Below are 20,896 nucleotides of genomic sequence, written 5' to 3'. Positions count from 1 at the left end.
ACATTGCTCACACTGAAAACTGAGCTTCCCATGTATTTTGCTCCGATTTACTAGAAGCAAAACTGACTTATAATGTACAGGTGTCTAAATCTAGCACTCCTCACCGTGGATGACACAGACTTGCAAAAACACCGTCCACACATCACAGGAGCCATCGCCAAGGTTGATTTCTACTCCGGGTTTACTGGGAGTCACACTGTTAACTGGATTTCTAAGCGGAGAAGCTGCCGGAGGAGGTAGTTGAAGCAGGGACTATCGCAACATTTAAGAAGCGTTTAAACAGGTACATGGATAGGACAGATTTAGAGGGATAGGGACCAAACACTGGCAGGTGGGATTGGCGTGGATGAGACATGTTGGCCGGCGTGGGCAAGTTGGGTTGAAGGGCCTGTTTCCATGCTGTAAGACTCTATGACTCAATGGAGCATTGTCTACATGAGCTACCTTTTGACAAGGATGTCTTGACTGAGATCTTCAATCTCAAAACATCATATCATGTAGTTCCCTGCACCTGTCTCACTGCCAAAGTCAATGCCTCTGTGATTCTCAACTTCTGAGCTTCTGGGACAGTCCAGTCCACAGCTGCCTATATGCTGCAAGTGCAGGAAGAAACTGCTGGTGCTGGTTTACACCGAAGATACTGTAGATACAAAATGCTGGAGTAACTCCGCGGGACAGGCAGCATCTCTGGAAAGAAGGGATGGGTGATGTTTCGGGTCGAGACCCTTCTGTCACATAGACCTTGTGTGCCCATCACATCTATTCACAACCTGCAGCTTGCCCTGAGTCTGTAGGCAAGTGCTAGAATCTGTGGGAAATGGGTATAATGTAGGATCACCATATATAGGTCCATTTTGAGCAGTTCATGAGTTCATAAATCTTAGTCACATAATAAGGCCAGTCGGCCCATCGAGTCTTAAGGGGTTGGACAGGTTAGATGTAGGAAGATTGTTCCCGATGTTGGGGAAGTCCAGGACAAGGTGTCACAGCTTAAGGATAAGGGGGAAATCCTTTAAGACCGAGATGAGAAAAACAGAGAGTGGTGAATCTCTGGAATTCTCTGCCACAGAAGGTAGTCGAGGCCAGTTCATTGGCTATATTTAAGAGGGAGTTAGATGTGGCCCTTGTGGCAAAAGGGATCAGGGGGTATGGAGAGAAGGCAGGTACAGGATACTGAGTTGGATGATCAGCATTGATCATATTGAATGGCGGTGCAGGCTTGAAGGGCCGAATGGCCTACTCCTGCACCTATTTTCTATGTTTCTATGTTTCCATTCCCTCATTGTTAACTGGCCTCATCAGCGCAGTGTCATTATCCAAAGCTCTTCAACAACGGAAATCAGTGTTGCCATCCCTCCCTGCTCTTCAGAAAACTCCAGGTAGCAGCATGCGTGCCTGCAAGGGCAGCTGATGAAGTTCCAGCTGAGTATTTATTTGGACACATCTCCAGCAAACATAAAATGGAGTAAATCCCAGGGTCTGTCTGATCAGGAGTGCAAGGTTGAATGACCCAACTCCAATTCCAATTTCCAAGATAGTCAAACCGTTTGTCTATATTCCACTCATCAAATCACAGCTGAACAGAAACTTCCAGGGAAAAACACACAAGTGGAAGGGCACAAACTAAGAAAGGTTGGTCCCAATCGCCTCGTCTGACAACTTCTAACCAAAATAATTAAAAAATGCAATGTCAGAGGACAGTTACCTCTAAAAATGTGCTGCACCTACGCCCAAGGATAAATTATTATATTTATCAAACAGTTTCATGGACTCAAATCAGACATGCACAGAGGCCATTGGGAGTTCTATATCATTGCTGTATTGCCGCTGGGAATAGGTTAACACATGAAGAACCTTTCATTGTGTAATCATTTAATGTCTTTCCGCTGACTGCATAGCACACAACAACAGCTTTTCACTGCACCTCGGTACACGTGACAATAGACTAAACTGTAAAACAGGGCAGCCCTTCTACAATTGCAGGAAATGTTACAATGGAGATGAGGGTGAACAGCACTTGCCTTTGTATCTAGGCTTACCCAATCCTTTGCAATGAACTGGTTTGATTGACACCCATGTTTTTAGTGGCCCCAATGCTTTGCAAACTGTTCAACGGGGCTGTAATTTTTGCATTCAGCTGACAGTTCATTTGAGAAAGGAAAAGGGGTGTGATCAGCACAGAGAGATCCACTGCGTGGTTGTCTATAATATTGACGCAAGTACAGAGATGCCTGCGGGTGCGGCTGCGGGTGTGGCTGCATTGTACAGGTTACTGACGCGTCAGAGTGCAGGTAGAGGCAAGATAAGAGGATTGTGCGTATGCAAGAAGTAACAAAGAACAAGATCTTTTAAAATATTGAAGTGCTTCTGACATGTTTCATGTACTCATGTCATTGCTTCAACAGTGTTATAAAGATTGTTTAATCAAATACAGAAGAATAGCATGATGATTAGTTTGGGGAAACGTCACCCATTCCTTCCCTCCAGAGATGCCTGGCCTGCTGAGTTACTCCAGCTTTTTGTGTCAATCTTTGGTTTAAACCAGCATCAATCTGCAGTTCCTTCCCACACTAACTATAAGGAATATGTTGAAACAGAAATATGTTGACTATTTGCAGACTGTGATGGCCTTTGCACGAATTTTGAAGATGGCATTACGTAAGCAGAGATAACCATGCATAAAACCTGTACAAGGAACATACAAATGAATACTTGAATCAATTAGATAAAGATTATTGATTAAAGGGCAGAGCTTGAAGGAAGGGTTGAATTAATGAAAACACCATGTCACTGAGGTAAACCATGTTTGCAAGAAAATATTTCACAATTGGTGTGGTTCCCATTCAAAGAGGAGCTTGGTCTGTGGAAAGCAAACAGGGATGAATAGAAATAGCTCAATCTACAAAAGTTGTAATAGGATTGGTTACAAATCATATTCAATGTTTTATTGATATCCTCTGAGGTTTTAAAAACAGAATATTACAATCATCTTGAAAAAATAAACCCATTCCTTCTCTCCAGAGATTCTGCCTGTCCCGCTGAGTTACTCCAGCATTTGGTGTAAATCGATGTAAACCAGTATCTGCAGTTCCTTCCGATACTTTATATATTTGTACTGGATATAAATTAATAAATCTGTTGTGCAATAACCAATATACATGTACTCAGTGGTGGAGAAACTCAGTGGGTGCAGCAGCATCTATGGAGCGAAGGAAATAGGCAACGTTTCATCCCGAAACGTTGCCTATTTCCTTCGCTCCATAGATGCTGCTGCACCCGCTGAGTTTCTCCAGCATTTTTGTGTACCTTCGATTTTCCAGCATCTGCAGTTCCTTCTTAAATACAAAGTACTCAGTGGTTGGTCAAGTCCTTTGAGCCAAACCAAATTACAAATCATGAAAGTAACAGAACCTAAGTAACAGGCCAAGTAGACCAATTATCTGACCATTGCTATTTGACTCTAAAGTGACGACAGGTGTGATCGAAAAGCAGCTTTTATGTGTAATTTTCACATAAAAAGAAGAGAAACTGGGTCAATTTCTAGGCAATCACAGTCAACCTATGTAAAGTTATGGTCATGCAAACTTTAAGTACTGTTTCCAGTTCTAAAGAAGGATTCATAATGGTGACGTCGGAGAAACAATGTACAAGGGTCATTTGTGAAGATAAAAACGTGTGATATGGAGGGGAGAAAGGTTTGCAAAAATGTGATGTTTCTGTCTCAGAAGAAGCTGAGCAAGGAGTAGCCTGATCAGCTAATAACAATATAGAAAAGATACATCTGGAACATTGTTGTCAACCATTGTGTAAGATTAGTCCAAACATTTGCACTTCAGTTCTACTTTAAGAATTCTTCTTTGCACTACTAGTGGATTGCATTTGTGGAATATATGAATATGTGGATTACATTTCTAAACAAAATTATAGAGGAGAGACAAATAATCACTCTGTTACTACAATGGGGAGAATTTAGGTTTGTTCTGGGTGGAAACAAGTCAAGTGGTCTTCCTCATGCATAGCTATTTTGTGAACATGAGAATCAGGATTAAGATTATATTCTATACTCACCCAATGTCTCTGAATCCCTTGTTTTTCTTAATTGCTTGTGCTAGTAATTTCCCTCCTTCACTTGTTAGTTTGTTGAGCCCAATTCTACAAGGAACATTGATAGAAATGTTCACATTATATATATGTCACATTATATACTGTACCTCAGGAACAAACCTGAGACTTCTACAGTAACCTCCCCTCTGCAATGCACACAGTGAGGATCCCAACAGCAGGAATTGGACATGAGCCTGGTCGGGAGCTCCGTGTTCCAATCCTTCCCGACACCAGAGTTTCGATCATCATTTCAAAAGGATTTGAGTATAGGAGCAGGGAGGTACTAGTGCAGTTGTACAGGATCTTGGTGAGACCACACCTGGAGTATTGCGTACAGTTTTGGTCTCCTAATCTGAGGAAAGACATTCTTGCCAGAGAGGGAGTACAGAGAAGGTTCACCAGACTGATTCCTGGGATGTCAGGACTTTCATATGAAGAAAGACTGGATAGACTCGGCTTGTACTCGCTAGAATTTAGAAGATTGAGGGGGGATCTTATAGAAACTTACAAAATTCTTAAGGGGTTGGACAGGCTAGATGCAGGAAGATTGTTCCCGATGTTGGGGAAGTCCAGAACAAAGGGTCACAGTTTAAGGATAAGGGGGAAATCTTTTAGGACCGAGATGAGAAAAACATTTTTCACACAGAGAGTGGTGAATCTGCGGAATTCTCTGCCACAGAAGGTAGTTGAGGCCAGTTCATTGACTTTATTTAAGAGGGAGTTAGATGTGGCCCTTGTGGATAAAGGGATCAGGGGGTATGGAGAGAAGGCAGGTACAGGATACTGAGTTGGATGATCAGCCATGATCATATTGAATGGTGGTGCAGGCTCGAAGGGCCGAATGGCTTACTCCTGCACCTATTTTCTATGTTTCTATGTTTCTATCCCGACGAGAGGGCTTGAACAGCGAACCGTCGGCAACGGCCCCGTTCAAAGGCCCCAACCACGGGTGAACAAAGGAGGAAGCCGATTGAACTTCCTCGCCTTCCATCACAGTGAGGAATGTGGATTCCACTGTGGTGGATGTTTATCTTAAACTTTATTTCATGTGCTGTGTGTATTTTTGTTTTTTACTTAGTATGGCGGTATGGTAATTCAAATTTCACTGTACCTTAATTGGTATATGTGACAATTAAAATGAATCTTGAATCTAGTCTGATGAAAATTTGCAAGTCTCTTTACAAATGATTTGAGGTAAATTTTCAATTTACAATTTTTCAAATGCAAGACTAATAAACCTGTATTAAAGGTTAGGACGGCATGGTGGCACAGTGGTTGAGTTGCTGCCTTACAGCGCCAGGGAACCGGGTTCGATCCTGACTACGGATGCTGTCTGTACGGAGTTTGTACATTCTCCCCGTGACTGTGTGGGTTTGCTCCGGGATTCCCGGTTTTCTCTCACACTCCAAAGGCCTACAGGTTAATTGGCTTGGTATCATTGTAAATTGTCCCAAATGTGTGTAAGTATTCGGGGATCCCTGGTCGGTGCGGACTCAGTGGGTCGAAGGGCCTGTTTCTGCAATGTATCTCCAAATTAAACTAAAAATAAAATTAACGGTCAAAGCAGGCATTTGGAGTGTAATCACGCACCAATCGCAACCTCACTGATTAGCAAAATACCCAAGGGCAAGATGCAGCACATCATTGTATGTCTCCAGCAATCATTCGAATGTACTCGCTAGAATTTAGAAAATTGAGGGGGGATCTTATAGAAACTTACAAAATTCTTAAGGGGTTGGACAGGCTAGATGCAGGAAGATTGTTCACGATGTTGGGGAAGTCCAGAACAAGGGGTCACAGTTTAAGGATAAGGGGGAAATCCTTTAGGACCAAGATGAGAAAAACATTTTTCACACAGAGAGTGGTGAATCTGTGGAAGGTAGTTGAGGCCAGTTCATTGGCTATATTTAAGAGGGAGTTAGATGTGGCCCTTGTGGCTAAAGGGATCAGGGGGTATGGAGAGAAGGCAGGTACAGGATGATCAACCATGATCATATTGAATGGCGGTGTAGGCTCGAAGGGCCGAATGGCCTACTCCTGCACCTATTTTCTATGTTTCTATGTTTCTATGTTAATAATAATATGGAAGCAAAATATTTAAAATGTCTGAAAAAAAACAACAAAAATGGCTGTAAGTGCTCAACAGGTTAGGCAGTATGCCACTGACATTAATTCCATTCATCCTTGCTCCCACCCTGATTATTTCTCTTTCGGGCACTCACAATTGTTGGGTTCTGCTACTTTAACCAGTTCAAGTGCTATGTTGAATCACTTTAGTCGTTCCTCTTTCAAATTCTGCCACAAGTTCTAAATTGATTGGATTTCAACTTTCCAGAGAACTTGGTTAATTGATATTTTTAATCATTCTTCTATGTTGTTATATGCTTTCACAGAAGAAAAAAATACCCACGTTTCAATCGTCTTTTGTTATTAATTGATATCACTGTTACTATTAACATTGTATACAGTGGCAATAATTCACATAAATTGTTAACGTATTTCTTACTTCAGTGTATGAAGACTTGGACATTCTTCAACGATACGGGCAACATCCTGGGCACCAACATCAGTGATCTGATTCCAATACAGGCTGGAAAAATAACAACCATGTTTAATGACAGCGGTGGGACACACACTATAATACCATTGTGTAACAAGGAACTGCAGATGCTAGTTTTCACCGAAGCGAGACACAAAATGCTGTGGTAATTCAGCGGGTTAGGCAGCATCTCTGGAGGAAAAGGAATAGGTGACGTTTCAGGTTTGGACCCTTTCACAGTCTGATGAGGAAAGTTTATAACCCAGCATTATGAATATTGAATTCTCCAATTTTAAGGATTATCCCACTAGATACCTGTCTTTCCCCTTCCCTCCGGTGTGCACACATATTCCCAAGATCTCCCTCCTCACCAGTCTCCCTTCTCCTCCTCCTTTGTAGGCTCATCTCCCATCCCCGAGTCCCACTTTTGATTATCCACCCATCCCTCTTTCCCCTTCCCTGTTCCCTTCCACCCATATCCTTCCATCATCATTGTTGTCAAGGTTGCATGCATTTACTTTGAAGATATTATACCATCACTTTAAGGTGCTTATTTATTATTGATTGTTTGACTACACCTTAGGTAGTGCTTTGCAAACTCCTGAGATTAAGGAAGGACCAGTATAAATGTGTTTTAATATATATATTGTTTATAATAGGGAAAATTGGGAAAAAAACTAATATATTGCTCTTAAAATTATCACTTTCAGGGACAAATTGTAGACTTAACATAGAAACATAGAAATTAGATGCAGGAGTAGGCCATTCGGCCCTTCGAGCCTGCACCGCCATTCAATATGATCATGGCTGATCATCCAACTCAGTATCCTGTACCTGCCTTCTCTCCATACCCCCTGATCCCTTTAGCCACAAGGGCCACATCTAACTCCCTCTTAAATATAGCCAATGAACTGGCCTCAACTACCTTCTGTGGCAGAGAATTCCACAGATTCACCACTCTCTGTGTGAAAAATGTTTTTCTCATCTCGGTCCTAAAGGATTTCCCCCTTATCCTTAAACTGTGAACCCTTGTTCTGGACTTCCCCAACATCGGGAACAATCTTCCTGCATCTAGCCTGTCCAACCCCTTAAGAATTTTGTAAGTTTCTATAAGATCCCCCCATAATCAATGATCACCCTGTTTCATGTAACATAATGGAGAAAATAGTGTTTAAACACACTGGTAAAATTGTTGCAACTTCCAGAAGGAAAATTGACTGGGTTGTTGATGTGATTCTGCTGTTTATGGAGCTCTCTAGTTGATAATAGGGCATTTAGAGAGAGAAAACAAAGGGACATGTTAGAACTGTGAATCACAGGTTGGAATCACTGCCGACGCCAGAAATCAAAAGAATGCTGAAAATGTAAAAACAATGAACTGCAGACGCTGGTCAATGCATAAAAGGACACAAAGCGCTGGAGTAACTCCAGCATCTCTGGAGAACGTGGATAGCTGACATTTTGGGTCAAGGCTCTTTACCGAAAACATCACCTGTCCATATTCTCGAGAAATGCTTCCTGACCTGCTCAGTTACTCCAGCACTTTGTGTCATTTTCTGTAAATGCAGAAATGTGTAAAACAAATGTAAAATTTGCCAATTTTATGTAATTTCATGAACCTCCCCCTCTCCCTTCTATCCCCACATAACCCCACGCCCTTTCTTCCCTCCCTTCCCATGCGCCACCTGGACCCATACCTATTTCTCCCCTTCTCTTCCCCTTCTACCTTCTACCTACATTCCTTCAATCTTTCCATCTCTGGCCTATCCAACCATCTGCCTACCAAATAACCCCCTCCCCCTTAACCTGTGTCAGCCTATTATCTGCCAGGCTTTGTCCTGCCCCTCCTCTCTTCCAGCTTTCTTCCCCCTCCCCACACCTACAATCATAGAATCATAGAATCATAGAAAATATGTGCAGGAGTAGGCCATTCAGCCCTTCGATTCAATATGATCATGGCTGATCATCCAACTCAGTATCCTGTACCTGCTTTCTCTCCATACCCCCTGATCCCTTTAGCCACAAGGGCCACATCTAACTCCCTCTTAAATATAGCAATCATTCTGAAGAAGGGTCCCGATCTGAAATGTTGCCTAACCACGTCCTCACGTCCTCCTGAGATGTTGCCTGACCCGCTGAGCTACTCCAGCACTCTATGCCTTCTTCAGAATGCTGGAAATACCTAACATAGCAGCAGTATCGGTGGAGAGAGAATAAAACGAGTTTGTGCTGGAGGTGAAACACCTTGGAGCAGCACTGCCAGTTCAGATAGAAATAGAAATAGAAATAGAAAGAGCAAGTTATCTGAAATTGTGGAGATTGTCCCAGTTGCCCAAGTGAAAGACAAGGGTCTATGCAGCCCAATTAGCGTGACCCAGGAGGCCAGAGTCAAATGAGTGTGTTATGGAGAAAAACCTGTTACTCAGCTCCAATAGCATGCTTCAACTTCATTAAAGGAAACACCTGAAACATGATAGGCTGTTCTTTATACTGAGAAAAACGACCAAATTTCCCACTGATCAGATGTAATCGTGCTGTTGTGGGTTTGCCAAATGTCTGCCTAATTAGTTGACTTGATTGCTCTAAATCACAAATGGTTTCCACAGACAAAGGGAACAATTTAATCCAGCCAATACATTAGCCAAGTACGGCGAGCAGCGTCATTTTCCTGTCTGATTCATGAGTCTCACAAATGTAAACATGCAGAGACATGTCAGGGAACGAAATGCCGATAGCATAGGAGCTGAGATCTGCTTCCAATGTCATCTGGAGTCCTGAGACTCATAGAAATATAGAAACATAGAAAATAGGTGCAGGAGTAGGTCATTCGGCCCTTCGAGCCTGCACCGCCATTCAATATGATCATGGCTGATCATCCAACTCAGTATCCTGTACCTGCCTTCTCTCCATATCCCCTGATCCCTCTAGCCACAAGGGCCACATCTAACTCCCTCTTAAATATAGCCAATGAACTGGCCTCAACTACCTTCTGTGGCAGAGAGTTCCAGAGATTCACCACTCTCTGCGTGAAAAATGTTCTTCTCATCTCGGTTCTAAAGGATTTCCCCCTTATCCTTAAGCTGTGACCCCTTGTCCTGGACTTCCCCAACATCGGTAATAATCTTCCTGCATCTAGCCTGTCCAACCCCTTAAGAATTTTGTAAGTTTCTATAAGATCCCCTCTCAATCTCCTAAATTCTAGTGAGTTCAATCCGAGTCTATCCAGTCTTTCTTCATAAGAAAGTCCTGACATCCCAGGAATCAGTCAGGTGAACCGTCTCTGCACTCCCTCTATGGCAAGAATGTCCTTCCTCAGATTTGGAGACCATAGACTGAGGAAGTGCAGAACCAAGTCCATCAACACACAAAGACCATGTTGACCGGCATCTACCCTTTAAATCGAGTAATAGCGTCTTACAGCATGGAAACAATCCCTTCGGCCCAACCTGCCAACACGTCCCATCGGCACTAGCCCCACCTGCCTGCGTTTGTCCCATATCCCTCTAAACCTGTCCTTTCCATGTACCTGTCTGAATATTTCTTAAAGATTGCAATAGCACCTGCCTCAACTACCTCCTCTGACAGCTCATTCCATCCACATACTACCCTCTGTGTGAAAAGTTACCCCATTAGTTAAAAAAGTCATAAAAGTTATACCTATTAAATCTTTCCCCCTCACCTTAAACTTATGTCCTCTGGTTCTCGATTCCACTACTCAGGGCAAGAGACTGTGTGCGTCTATCCTATCTATTCCTCTCATGATCTTATACACCTCTACAAGATCACCCCTCATCCTCCTGTGCTCCCAAGGACTAGGGCACTAGTCTGCTCAGCCTCTCCCTATAGCTCAGGCACTCGAGTGCTGGCAACATCTCATAGATCTTCTCTGCACCCTTTTCAGCTTGACAACATCTATCCTATCACATGACCTTATGAGAGCTACATTGTGTTGCTATTTCAAAGAAATAACGCATTGAGGTCAACCTTATGGTGACGTCCACAATGGATGTGCTGATGGGTATGGCCATGACAAGTGAGGCTGTAGGCTCAGAAGAATAGTGGCCCTATGACTCACCCATTGGTAGAAACTTAAGTGACCTCTATCCTATTACATAGCCTGAATATCTGTCTTATCTTTTTTTAATAATAATAATGTTTTGTTTATAGGGACAGTGCATATTAATGAACATTTTGCATGTAAATATGCAAGATTGTAGCCAATCAGTAGCTAATTTCCGTCTCTAGTCCCAGGCAAAGGTAGGTGAAGTGTCTTGCCCAAGGACACAACGACAGTACACACTCCAAGCAGGATTCGAACTGGCCACCTTCAGGTTGCCAGCCGAACACTTAGCCCATTGTGCCATCTGTCGTCCTTATATCATCACCTTTCCGTTTTCCAAACTCCAAATACCATAGGTCTAATTTAGTTGTTCCTGATACAACAACCCTCACATTCCAGGAAATAGCCTAGTGAATTTATTTTGGACTAGCCTCAATGCCTGGGGAATAAACCTTGGTTAATCTGTTATTCAATTATTCCGAAGTCCCACTAGCTCAGCACATGACTCACCAGGTATTTCACACTCCCTTTCAATTCATCAGGACCATGGTCCCTGCACCCCATTCTGACTCATTAGGGCACTGTTACACACACTCTTTTTTTACCTGACCAAGAGTTCTGTTTTCCAGGCTCCTTTTCAAATAGCAGGCTCCACTCCACAAATAATGAATGGCCTGGGTAGAGTGGATGTGGAGAGGATGTTTCCACTAGTGGGAGAGTCTAAAGGGCCTGTCCCACTTGGCCGTCATTTGCACGACATCATTTACACAACATCATTTACGCGTCATGATGGATGACACGCGCGTCGTGACATGCACGTGATGCGCGCATAGTGCGTGATGACATAGGCAATGATGCGCGGCTGCGTGCGGCGTCGCAGGATTTTGTGATGTACAAAATCTTAGCGCACCATCTGCGTGACGCGCAAATGACGGCCAACTGGGACACGCCCTTAAGACCACACGATTCAGCCTCAGAAAAAAAGGACGTACCTTTATAAAGGAGACAAAGAGGAATTTCTTTACCCAGAGGGTGGCGATTCTGTGAAATTCATTGCCACAGATGGCTGTGGACACCAAGCATTTGGTATTTTTAAGTCTCATTGTCTTTAACTAGTTTTCAACTATCCCATGGCTAACAATGGTCTGTTTCCTTCATCATCGTTACTTTTTTACATATCTTTCATTAATTTGTTCGATATCACCGTCTATATCTCTTGTTCTATTTCCCCTGACTCAGTCTGCAAAAGGGTCTCGACCTGAAACATCATCCATTCCTTTTCTCCAGAGATGCTATCTGACCCACTGAGTTACTCCAGGTTTTTGTGCCTATCTTCAATTTTTAAAGCATCAGGTTCTTGATTAGTAAAGATGTCAGTGGTTATGAGGAGAAGGCAGATGAATCGTGTTGAGAGAGAACGGTAGATCAGCCGTGACTGAATGGTGAAGTAGACTCGATGGCCGATGGACTAAATCTGCTCCTGTGACATACGAACTTATTAATCTAAAGACAGGTCCTGACTCAAAATGTCATTTGTTCATCTCCCTGCACAGATGCTGCCTGACCCACTAAGTTCCTCCAGCAGTTTAATTTTAGCTCAAGATTTCAACATCTGCAGAAGGCCTTCTTTTAAAACTGCTGGGTTTCTTGAGAAATTTATAAGAACAAAGTGTAACATTAAAAAAAAAGCAAATTAAAGAAATGTATTAGTGTTAGAACATCCAATCGCTTGGAAAATCTGCTAGTCCATAACCAATATCTGAAGTCTGCCAGAATATCAGAAGTTTTTTCTGTATATCCTTTCTTAAAGGGACCAAAACAGGGCACATTACACCCAAAGATCATAGACCAGGCATGGCCGCACCGCTGCCCTGCACATTCGTAACAACACATTCAAATATCTAAACTCCATCCCACTTGCATAAAGGTAATTTGTCTTCCTAACGACTCATTGTACCTGCCGACTAACATTCTGTAACTCGTGCACAAGAACATCTAAGGTTCAAAGGTTCAAAGGTTCAAAATTGATTTATTGTCACATACACCTAGATGTAGTGAAATTCCTTTTGCCAATGCAGCACATAAAAAAGAATACAAACATAACAATAATAAATAGCTTTAACATAAAAACATCCCCCCACAATGGTTCCCATTATGGGGGAAGGCACAGAGTCCAGTCCCATCCCCAATGTCCACCCATAGTCGGGCCTATTGAGGCCTCCACAGTTGCCTCTACGGAGGCCCGATGTTCCAGGCCGTCCTCGCCGGGTGATGATGTTCCGGCGTCGGGAGAGTCCTCTCAGCGGCATGGGAACTCTGGAACGGCCGCCTCCCTACTCGAGACCATGGCTTCCGGAGCCGACAAGGCCGCGCCGAATGGAGCTCAACTGGCGATCTCGTCGCGAGATCCCAGGCTCCCGATGTAAAGTTCAGCGCCGCCGCCCGCAGCTCCGCGATGTTTTTAACGCCGGTCCCAGCTCACCGGAGTTCCAGCGCGGCGACCCAGGCAAGGCACCGCCCGCCCCGCAATGGCGCTCCAGCGCTGCACCGCCGTCCTCACACCCGCAGCTCCGCCGCCGCCGCTGCCGGTGCCGCCGGTGCCGCCGGTGCCGCCGATGCCGAGGCTCCGGGCGGTCCCCTCGCTCCTCGGACCCGCCGATGCTCCGGGCGGTCCCCTCAGGAAATACCGCTCCAGGCCCGCTGGTAGGCCGCGAGGACGTGTCGAAAGTGCAGCCCGGAGAAAAGCTGCATCTCCGACCAGGTAGGGACCCTGAAAATTAGTTTCCCCCTTCCCCCCCCCCTCCCCACACATAAAAAAGCTAGAACTCCTTAAAAACAAAACACTAAACTAACTAAAAATAAGAAAAAAGAAATGAAAAACAGACAGCTGCAGGCTAGGCATCCATACCCCTACAGGTCGGCGCCTAAGATTCCTCTAGATTCCTTCATCTGCAGTTTTTCTGTCGTTTCGGCAATAAGCTGACTTTCAATTCTTCCAACGGAATTGAATGACTTCACACTTTGTGACATTCGGTTTATTTGCCAAGGTTTCACCCAATTCACTGAATGTCCAGTTCACTGAATCTATTTATATCCTGCATCGTTCAAGAATCCTCATTGCAACATGCCCTTTCACCTACTTTGTGCCAGACACAAACACTACAGTCACCATGTCAGTGTTCCAGATTCAGCATTTCAATCTGTCAGACATTTAATCAGCACCATCTCAGAAAGTGGTTTTCTACCATGGTTCAATGGTGCAAATGAAACCTTCAGTTAGTGTTGTTTTTTATATTCTGTTTGTTTCTATAACATTTTATTTTTTAATTTGCAAGTAACCCAAAATGCAACAGCAATAATTTGTGAAATGGAATACGTTTTCTCTTTTCAAAGCTGTTGTCTGACCTCTGAAACATTTTGTTTTTCTTATTTCAACATTTGCAGATTTTCTGATTTTCATTCGTCCACATAATTCCTATTTTGCACTAAATTAAGCTGGAGCATTAATTTCTTCTATCAAAAGCTTTTGATAGCCCCAACCCACCAAGACCCAGTCTGATGTAGACACTCTGTTCCTTCCCACAGAGTACCTCCCTCACTCAGAAATCTGCTACTTCTCAGGGATCCACCCTGAAATATGAGCAGTTGTCTACTGGAATGTTGACTGGCCGTTTGCCCCAGTGTATTGGCTGCAGTCCGCACTGCTCGGCAACGCCTTGCGGATATTGCTGATCTTTCAGCAAAGCCACCAACGCCAAACCCCATGTCATATTGGTTTCAATATCTGTCGCTTACACACTGACGACACACCAAACCTCTCCCCAAACCCCTGATCTTATAAATGGTCTCCCAGAAGATACATTTTCAAATCAAGTCCTGCAACATCTCGTACACGCAACTGAGTGGATATTTATTGGCATATTTTACAGTTAATTCAATTCAATTCAATTCAATTCAACTTTAATGTCATTGCACAAATACAAGTATGGGTACAACGAAATGCAGTTTAGCGTCAGTCCGTAGCAATAGTGCAATATAGAAATAAAAATACAGAATAATCAAACAATGTGGACGGAGGGACTGGAGAAATCTATCGGCGGGACTCCGAGTTCAGCAATGTGATGGTATTATTGTAGAAGCTGTTCCTCATCCTACTAGTACGAGACCTGAGGCTCCTGTACCGCCTCCCTGATGGGAGGAGGGCAAACAGTCCATGGTTGGGGTGGGAGGGGTCTTTGATGATCTACCCGGCCCGTCTCAGACACCGTTTTCGGTGGAGGGCATCCATGGCAGGGAGCGGGGCACTGATGATGTACTGCGCGGTTTTCACCACCCGTTGTAGTGCCTTCCTGTCCGCTACGGTGCAACTGCTGTGCCATACCGTGAAGCAGGTGGTCAGGATGCTTTCGATGGTACAGCGGTAAAAGTTGGTCAGGATCTGGGGGGACAGGTGGGCTTTCTTGAGCCTCCTCAGGAAGTAAAGGCGCTGCTGCGCCTTTTTGATCAGCTTGGAGGTGTTGAGGGACCAGGACAAATCCTCCGAGATGTGTACCCCGAGGAATTTGTAGTTGGAGACGCGCTCCACCTCAGTCCCGTTTATATGGATGGGGGTATGTCTGCCCCCTCTGACCTTCCTGAAGTCAACAATAATTTCCTTCGTCTTCTTGGAGTTGAGGACGAGGTTATTGTTGGCACACCAGGCTGTCAGGTGCTGGACCTCATCCCTGTAGGCTGACTCATCGTTGTCACTGACCAGTCCTACCACCGTGGTGTCGTCGGCAAATTTAATGATGGCGTTGGATCCATTCTTAGGGATGCAGTTATGGGTGAAGAGGGAGTAGAGGAGAGGGCTGAGCACACAGCCCTGTGTTCAGTGTTATAGTGGAGGAGGTGAGGTTGTTGACCCTAACAGACTGTGGTCTGTTGGTGAGGAAATCCAGTGTCCAATTGCAGAGGGAGGTGGAGATGCCAAGTCCGCTGAGTTTGGTGATCAAGCTGGCGGGGATGACAGTGTTAAAGGCAGAGCTGAAATCAATGAACAGCATCCTGATGTAGGCAGACATGGGTGAATGTGTCTCACTTAGAATGTTTACTTTGACAGATAATCCAATAGATATGTCCTTTCCTTTGCTACTTTGGTCTTCAGTTCTTTGGATACCTTCAGAGTTCTTTATGGTTCTGCACAACTGTATATTTCCTTGCACCATTCATTAAAATTCAGTATAAAGTATTCAGTGATAATACTTGTAGTTCAAATGAAAACTATGCTGTTTTATGTGAGATACCTTTCACCCAGTTATGTGTACCACGTAACTTACTGTGTAGGAAAGAACTGCAGATACCGGTTTGAACCGAAGATAGACACAAAAACCTGGAGTAACTCAGAGAGGACTCAGTCTAAAGAAGGGTCTCGACCCCAAACGTCACCTATTCCTTTTCTCCAGAGATGCTGTCTGACCCGCTGAGTTACTCTAGCTTTTTGTGTCTATCTGCGTAACTTACCGATCTCTTCATTCAGGCCACAATTGTGAAAGGTGTATTTTGAATTGATTATCACATTCATCAGTCTTTGACAGCAGCAGGAGCAACTCACAGTGTATAATCATGCTGGCCAGAGGCAAACGTTGAAGGGCAAGCAATAAAAAAATCATGGATAATGATCCCGAGTCCTCTGGCTTTTCATGTACACAGATTTATACTGCATCTATCCCTTGGATTAAACATCTTGATAGGATTATCCATCAGCATTCAGCGCTGAAGGAAATACAAATCAAATCTACGTCACCAGCTCAGGAACTTTAAGGGCCTGTCCCACTTACGCGGCCTTGGCTCGCAAATTACGCGACCTCGTGGTCGCTTGAGGCGTATGGGCACCATATGGCCACGAGGGGCGGTCCCACTTAGAAGCACGGAGTTGTGCGGGGCTGGTCCCGACATCGCTTAGGGCTCCGAAGATCTGACAGTGTCCGAAGTCTTTGCGCGCCAATGGCCTGTCAGCACGCAGGCGCATTACGGTCGTACGCAGCGTCTTGACGGCGTACGCCTAACGCGTGGTGTTGCGCGATGATGTCACCACCCGGCGTGGCGTTGCGTGATGCCATCACCGCCCGACGCCGTGCGACGCCCAAATTCAGTCGGCCTGCCTCTTGCCCAGCTGATTGGTAAGTATGACGCAAATGATGTCACGCGCGAACTTAGACCGAACTTCGCGTGAACTCCGCTTCCGTTTGGTCGCGTCAAACGCATGCAAGTGGGACAGGCCCTTTACTCATTTCAACCCATGTGTCACTATGGTGGATATGTGCTGTACCTTCTCCAAGACCAATGTGCCCTGCCTGACATGCATTACCCAATTACCCAAAACGGTTTGTAAACAACTGAAGCACAACTTATATCTATTCTATTCCAACCCCCTTGAAATGAAAAAAAACCACAAAGTGCTTGAGTAACTCAGCGGGTCAGGAAATATCTCTGGAGGTCAAGACCCTTCTGACTTGCTGAGTTACGCCAGCACCTAGTGTTTTTTGCTCAGGATTCCAGCATCTCCGTTCCTCGTGTCACCCCTTGAAATAAATGTCAGTCGGCCCTTCGAGTTCTATTAGTCATTTTCATCTTTCGCTACAAATGCACTCTAGATTTTCATGATTTGTGCAAAGTCGGAACAATTTCTGTTCCTCCACAATTCCAGTCCTCCAAAATAAAAAAATATACATATTCTGGTGTTATTTCCTGAATCCAATGTGCATGATCTTAAAACGTGCCCACATCAGCTGGGTATGAATGAATGAACGAATGAATGAATACTTCATTATCACATGTGACATGGCACAGTGAGATTCTTTGTTTTGCATACCCAAGGTATGCAAAGAGTCACCACATAAAAGGCGCCAACAAAGTTACAAAGTATTCAATTTTAACACAAAATATTCCATTTTACTTCGGAGTCACGTGAACCCCGCTAGGACGCATGCGTGTCATTACGCTACACGCATTGCACGAGTCATTTCGATGGAGGAAGGACATTCTCCTAAAGGGCTGGTGTATAAAACCAGCGAAGACAGGTAAGAGATCTATGTTTTTTCTTACCTCTAGGATGGACAGAAGACGGACCAAAGCTGCAAAAAAGCTGGCGGGGGAGAGCCGTGCAGGAACGGGCAGCCAGCAGCGGCAGACGGCAGGGCTGTCTCCATTGTCGGGAGCACCTGTGCCGGAACTAGCCTCACCACCGGCGGGTAGAAAGGCTAAACGCAAAACCGACCGAGCCGTTCTTTCGGACGACTCGGATTTCGAACAGCCCCACGCCACCTACACACAGGGGCCTGTGGGGCTGAAGGAATTGGAGGAGCAGCAAGCGACCAGTGACCGAGATCACTGGAACGCGTTTGAGCTGCGGGACCAGCGACCGGTCAGCGCTCGAAAGCTCTGTACCGCGTTGGAGCGGCAGCTGGTCCAGGACAATCCGCAAGAGCCAGGTGCCCGAGAGCATTGGACAAAAATGGAGTGGCTGATGGAGCCAATACTCCAGAGGGGGTCTGGCTCTACTGGGCAGACATTCAGCCCCTCTGCAGTACCTTATTCAGGGCTGTATTCGGCGTCTATTGCCTCCCAGGACAGCATAGCGGGGCAGATTTGGACAGACCCTGAACAGGAACTGATGGAAAACTCAGTGCAAGGGGTGAGTGGGAACTTACTTGAAATGGTGGCTCAGTTCGCAAAACCAGAACTCACAGGGGATAATTTACCAGCCAGGTTAGCGGCAAGTATTAATTACAAGTCCCTGAACCAGCTACAGGGACAAGCAATAATTGACACCATGGGGCGTCACTTGCAACAACCTGGAAACTGTAAATCCCTTAATGTCCCAACCGTGAACGCATGTATTTGGAAGCATGTAGGAGCAAGCATCAGGACAAGGGATGTCTTACTGCAAAAAGTACTAAAACCCTCACCGCAGGGATAACAGCATTCACACGAACCCTGGATGAGGAAGATATGAATCAACACCAGAAAGATGCCCTGGCCCTCTTCTGCAATACCCAATATGAACTAAATAATATCAGAAAGAAGAGCATACAGCCGGTACTAGACCCAAAATTTGCAGGATTATGCAGAACGGAAACGACCACGGAAAAGACTTACCTGTTTGGAGGGGATCTACCAAAACAGGTAAAAGATTTGGACGAAGAATCCAAAGCCCTGGGAATGATAAAAGCAACCAAACGCTACCCCCAGAAGTACCACCCCTATGCACTCATGGGTCGCAAGGACTACTCTGGGGAACAGTCGAGGGCAAGACCAATCCAACAGCGGTCTTTTTTAGGACATGGCCCAGGCCGGCCCTCGTGGAAGATGCACCCAACTACAACACAAATCAAGACACCGGGGCCTCAACGTCCTCGGGGACAAGGGAAGAAATAAGACCACTGGTAACCATAGAGGTAGGTGGGTCTGGTCCCTTACTTATTAACGAAAGCATGGGTGTTGGTGGCAGATTACACTTTTTTCTGGATGCATGGTATAAGTTAACATCAGATACTTATATCCTAAGCAGTATCCAGGGATACACGATAGAGTTCTTACAACCACGTAATCCTCCAGTCCAGCATGTACCGAACAGAGTGTTCAGGCTTAAGGGTGAAGATAAAGCAAAAGCACATGCTGAACTGCAGAGACTCCATAAACTGGGGATAATTGAACAAACCCAACACGAACCTTTAGAATTCGTGTCCAACATTTTTATTAAACATAAGAAAGATGGTGGTTGCCGCATCATCATAGATTTGAGTAATTTGAATGTTTTTGTAAAATATATTCACTTCAAAATGGAAACCTTTGCTACTGCTAAACTATTAATCTCCAAAGGTTACTATATGGCAAGCATTGATTTAAAAGATGCTTACTATTCAGTACCCATAACAGGTGACCACAGACGTTATTTGAAATTTAATTGGATGGATCAACACTGGCAATACAGAGCACTACCAAATGGTCTTACTTCTGCACCTAGGTTATTTACCAAAATATTAAAACCAGCCTTAGCTTTCCTACGGGAACATAAACACATTGTGATGGCTTATTTGGATGATATACTTATATTGGGCAAAAGGGTAAAACAAGCAGAATTAACAATAACAGCCACCATACAATTATTTGTGAGCCTAGGATTCATTATCCATCCAATTAAATCTAAATTGAAACCTTCAACAACAATGGATTTCTTGGGATTTACCATTAACTCAGTTCTTATGTCAGTGACTTTGCCACAAGACAAAGCAATAGCCCTCGAGGAGAATTGCAGCAAAATAATTGACACAAGAAAACCATCTATTAGACAGGTGGCGAGAATGATTGGCAAGATAATAGCAGCTTTTCCAGCTGCACAATTCAGATCTTTATATTATCAGAATTTACAAAGGGCAAAAATAAGAGCTCTAAAATACAATGGAGGTCATTTTGATAGACCTATGGAACTACCAAAAGAAGCCATATAACCATATAACCATATAACAATTACAGCACGGAAACAGGCCATCTCGGCCCTACAAGTCCGCGCCGAACAATTTTTTTCCCTTAGTCCCACCTGCCTGCACTCATACCATAACCCTCCATTCCCTTCTCATCCATATGCCTATCCAATTTATTCTTAAATGATACCAATGAACCTGCCGCCACCACTTCCACTGGAAGCTCATTCCACACCGCTACCACTCTCTGAGTAAAGAAGTTCCCCCTCATGTTACCCCTAAACTTCTGTCCCTTAATTCTGAAGTCATGTCCTCTTGTTTGAATCTTCCCTATTCTCAAAGGGAAAAGCTTGTCCACATCAACTCTGTCTATCCCTCTCATCATTTTAAAGACCTCTACCAAGTCCCCCCTTAACCTTCTGCGCTCCAGAGAATAAAGACCTAACTTATTCAACCTATCTCTGTAACTTAGTTGTTGAAACCCAGGCAACATTCTAGTAAATCTCCTCTGTACTCTCTCTATTTTGTTGACATCCTTCCTATAATTGGGCGACCAAAATTGTACACCATACTCCAGAATTGGCCTCACCAATGCCTTGTACAATTTTAACATTACATCCCAGCTTCTATACTCAATGCTCTGATTTATAAAGGCTAGCATACCAAAAGCTTTCTTTACCACCCTATCTATATGAGATTCCACCTTCAAGGAACTATGCACGGTTATTC

At 44.3% G+C, this 20,896-nt stretch overlaps 1 protein-coding gene across 4 annotated transcripts in view; it reads right to left on the bottom strand.

Annotated features, from left to right (window-relative positions):
• Nucleotides 1–20,896, bottom strand: part of LOC116970062 (nucleotide-binding oligomerization domain-containing protein 1-like) — an 87,279-nt gene that overhangs the window by 17,648 nt on the left and 48,735 nt on the right. For all 4 annotated transcript variants that reach the window (XM_033016799.1, XM_033016812.1, XM_033016805.1 and 1 more), the window contains exons 6-7: nucleotides 6,611–6,694; nucleotides 4,069–4,152 (exon numbers count right to left, since the gene is read on the bottom strand). In XM_033016799.1, coding sequence (XP_032872690.1) covers nucleotides 4,069–4,152; nucleotides 6,611–6,694 — 168 coding nt within the window. The remainder of the gene's footprint in view (nucleotides 1–4,068; nucleotides 4,153–6,610; nucleotides 6,695–20,896) is intronic.

The sequence above is a fragment of the Amblyraja radiata genome, chromosome 2 (genome assembly GCF_010909765.2).
Source record: "Amblyraja radiata isolate CabotCenter1 chromosome 2, sAmbRad1.1.pri, whole genome shotgun sequence".
Taxonomy (NCBI): Eukaryota; Metazoa; Chordata; class Chondrichthyes; order Rajiformes; family Rajidae; genus Amblyraja; species Amblyraja radiata.
This window is presented reverse-complemented; position numbering and strand designations above follow the sequence as displayed.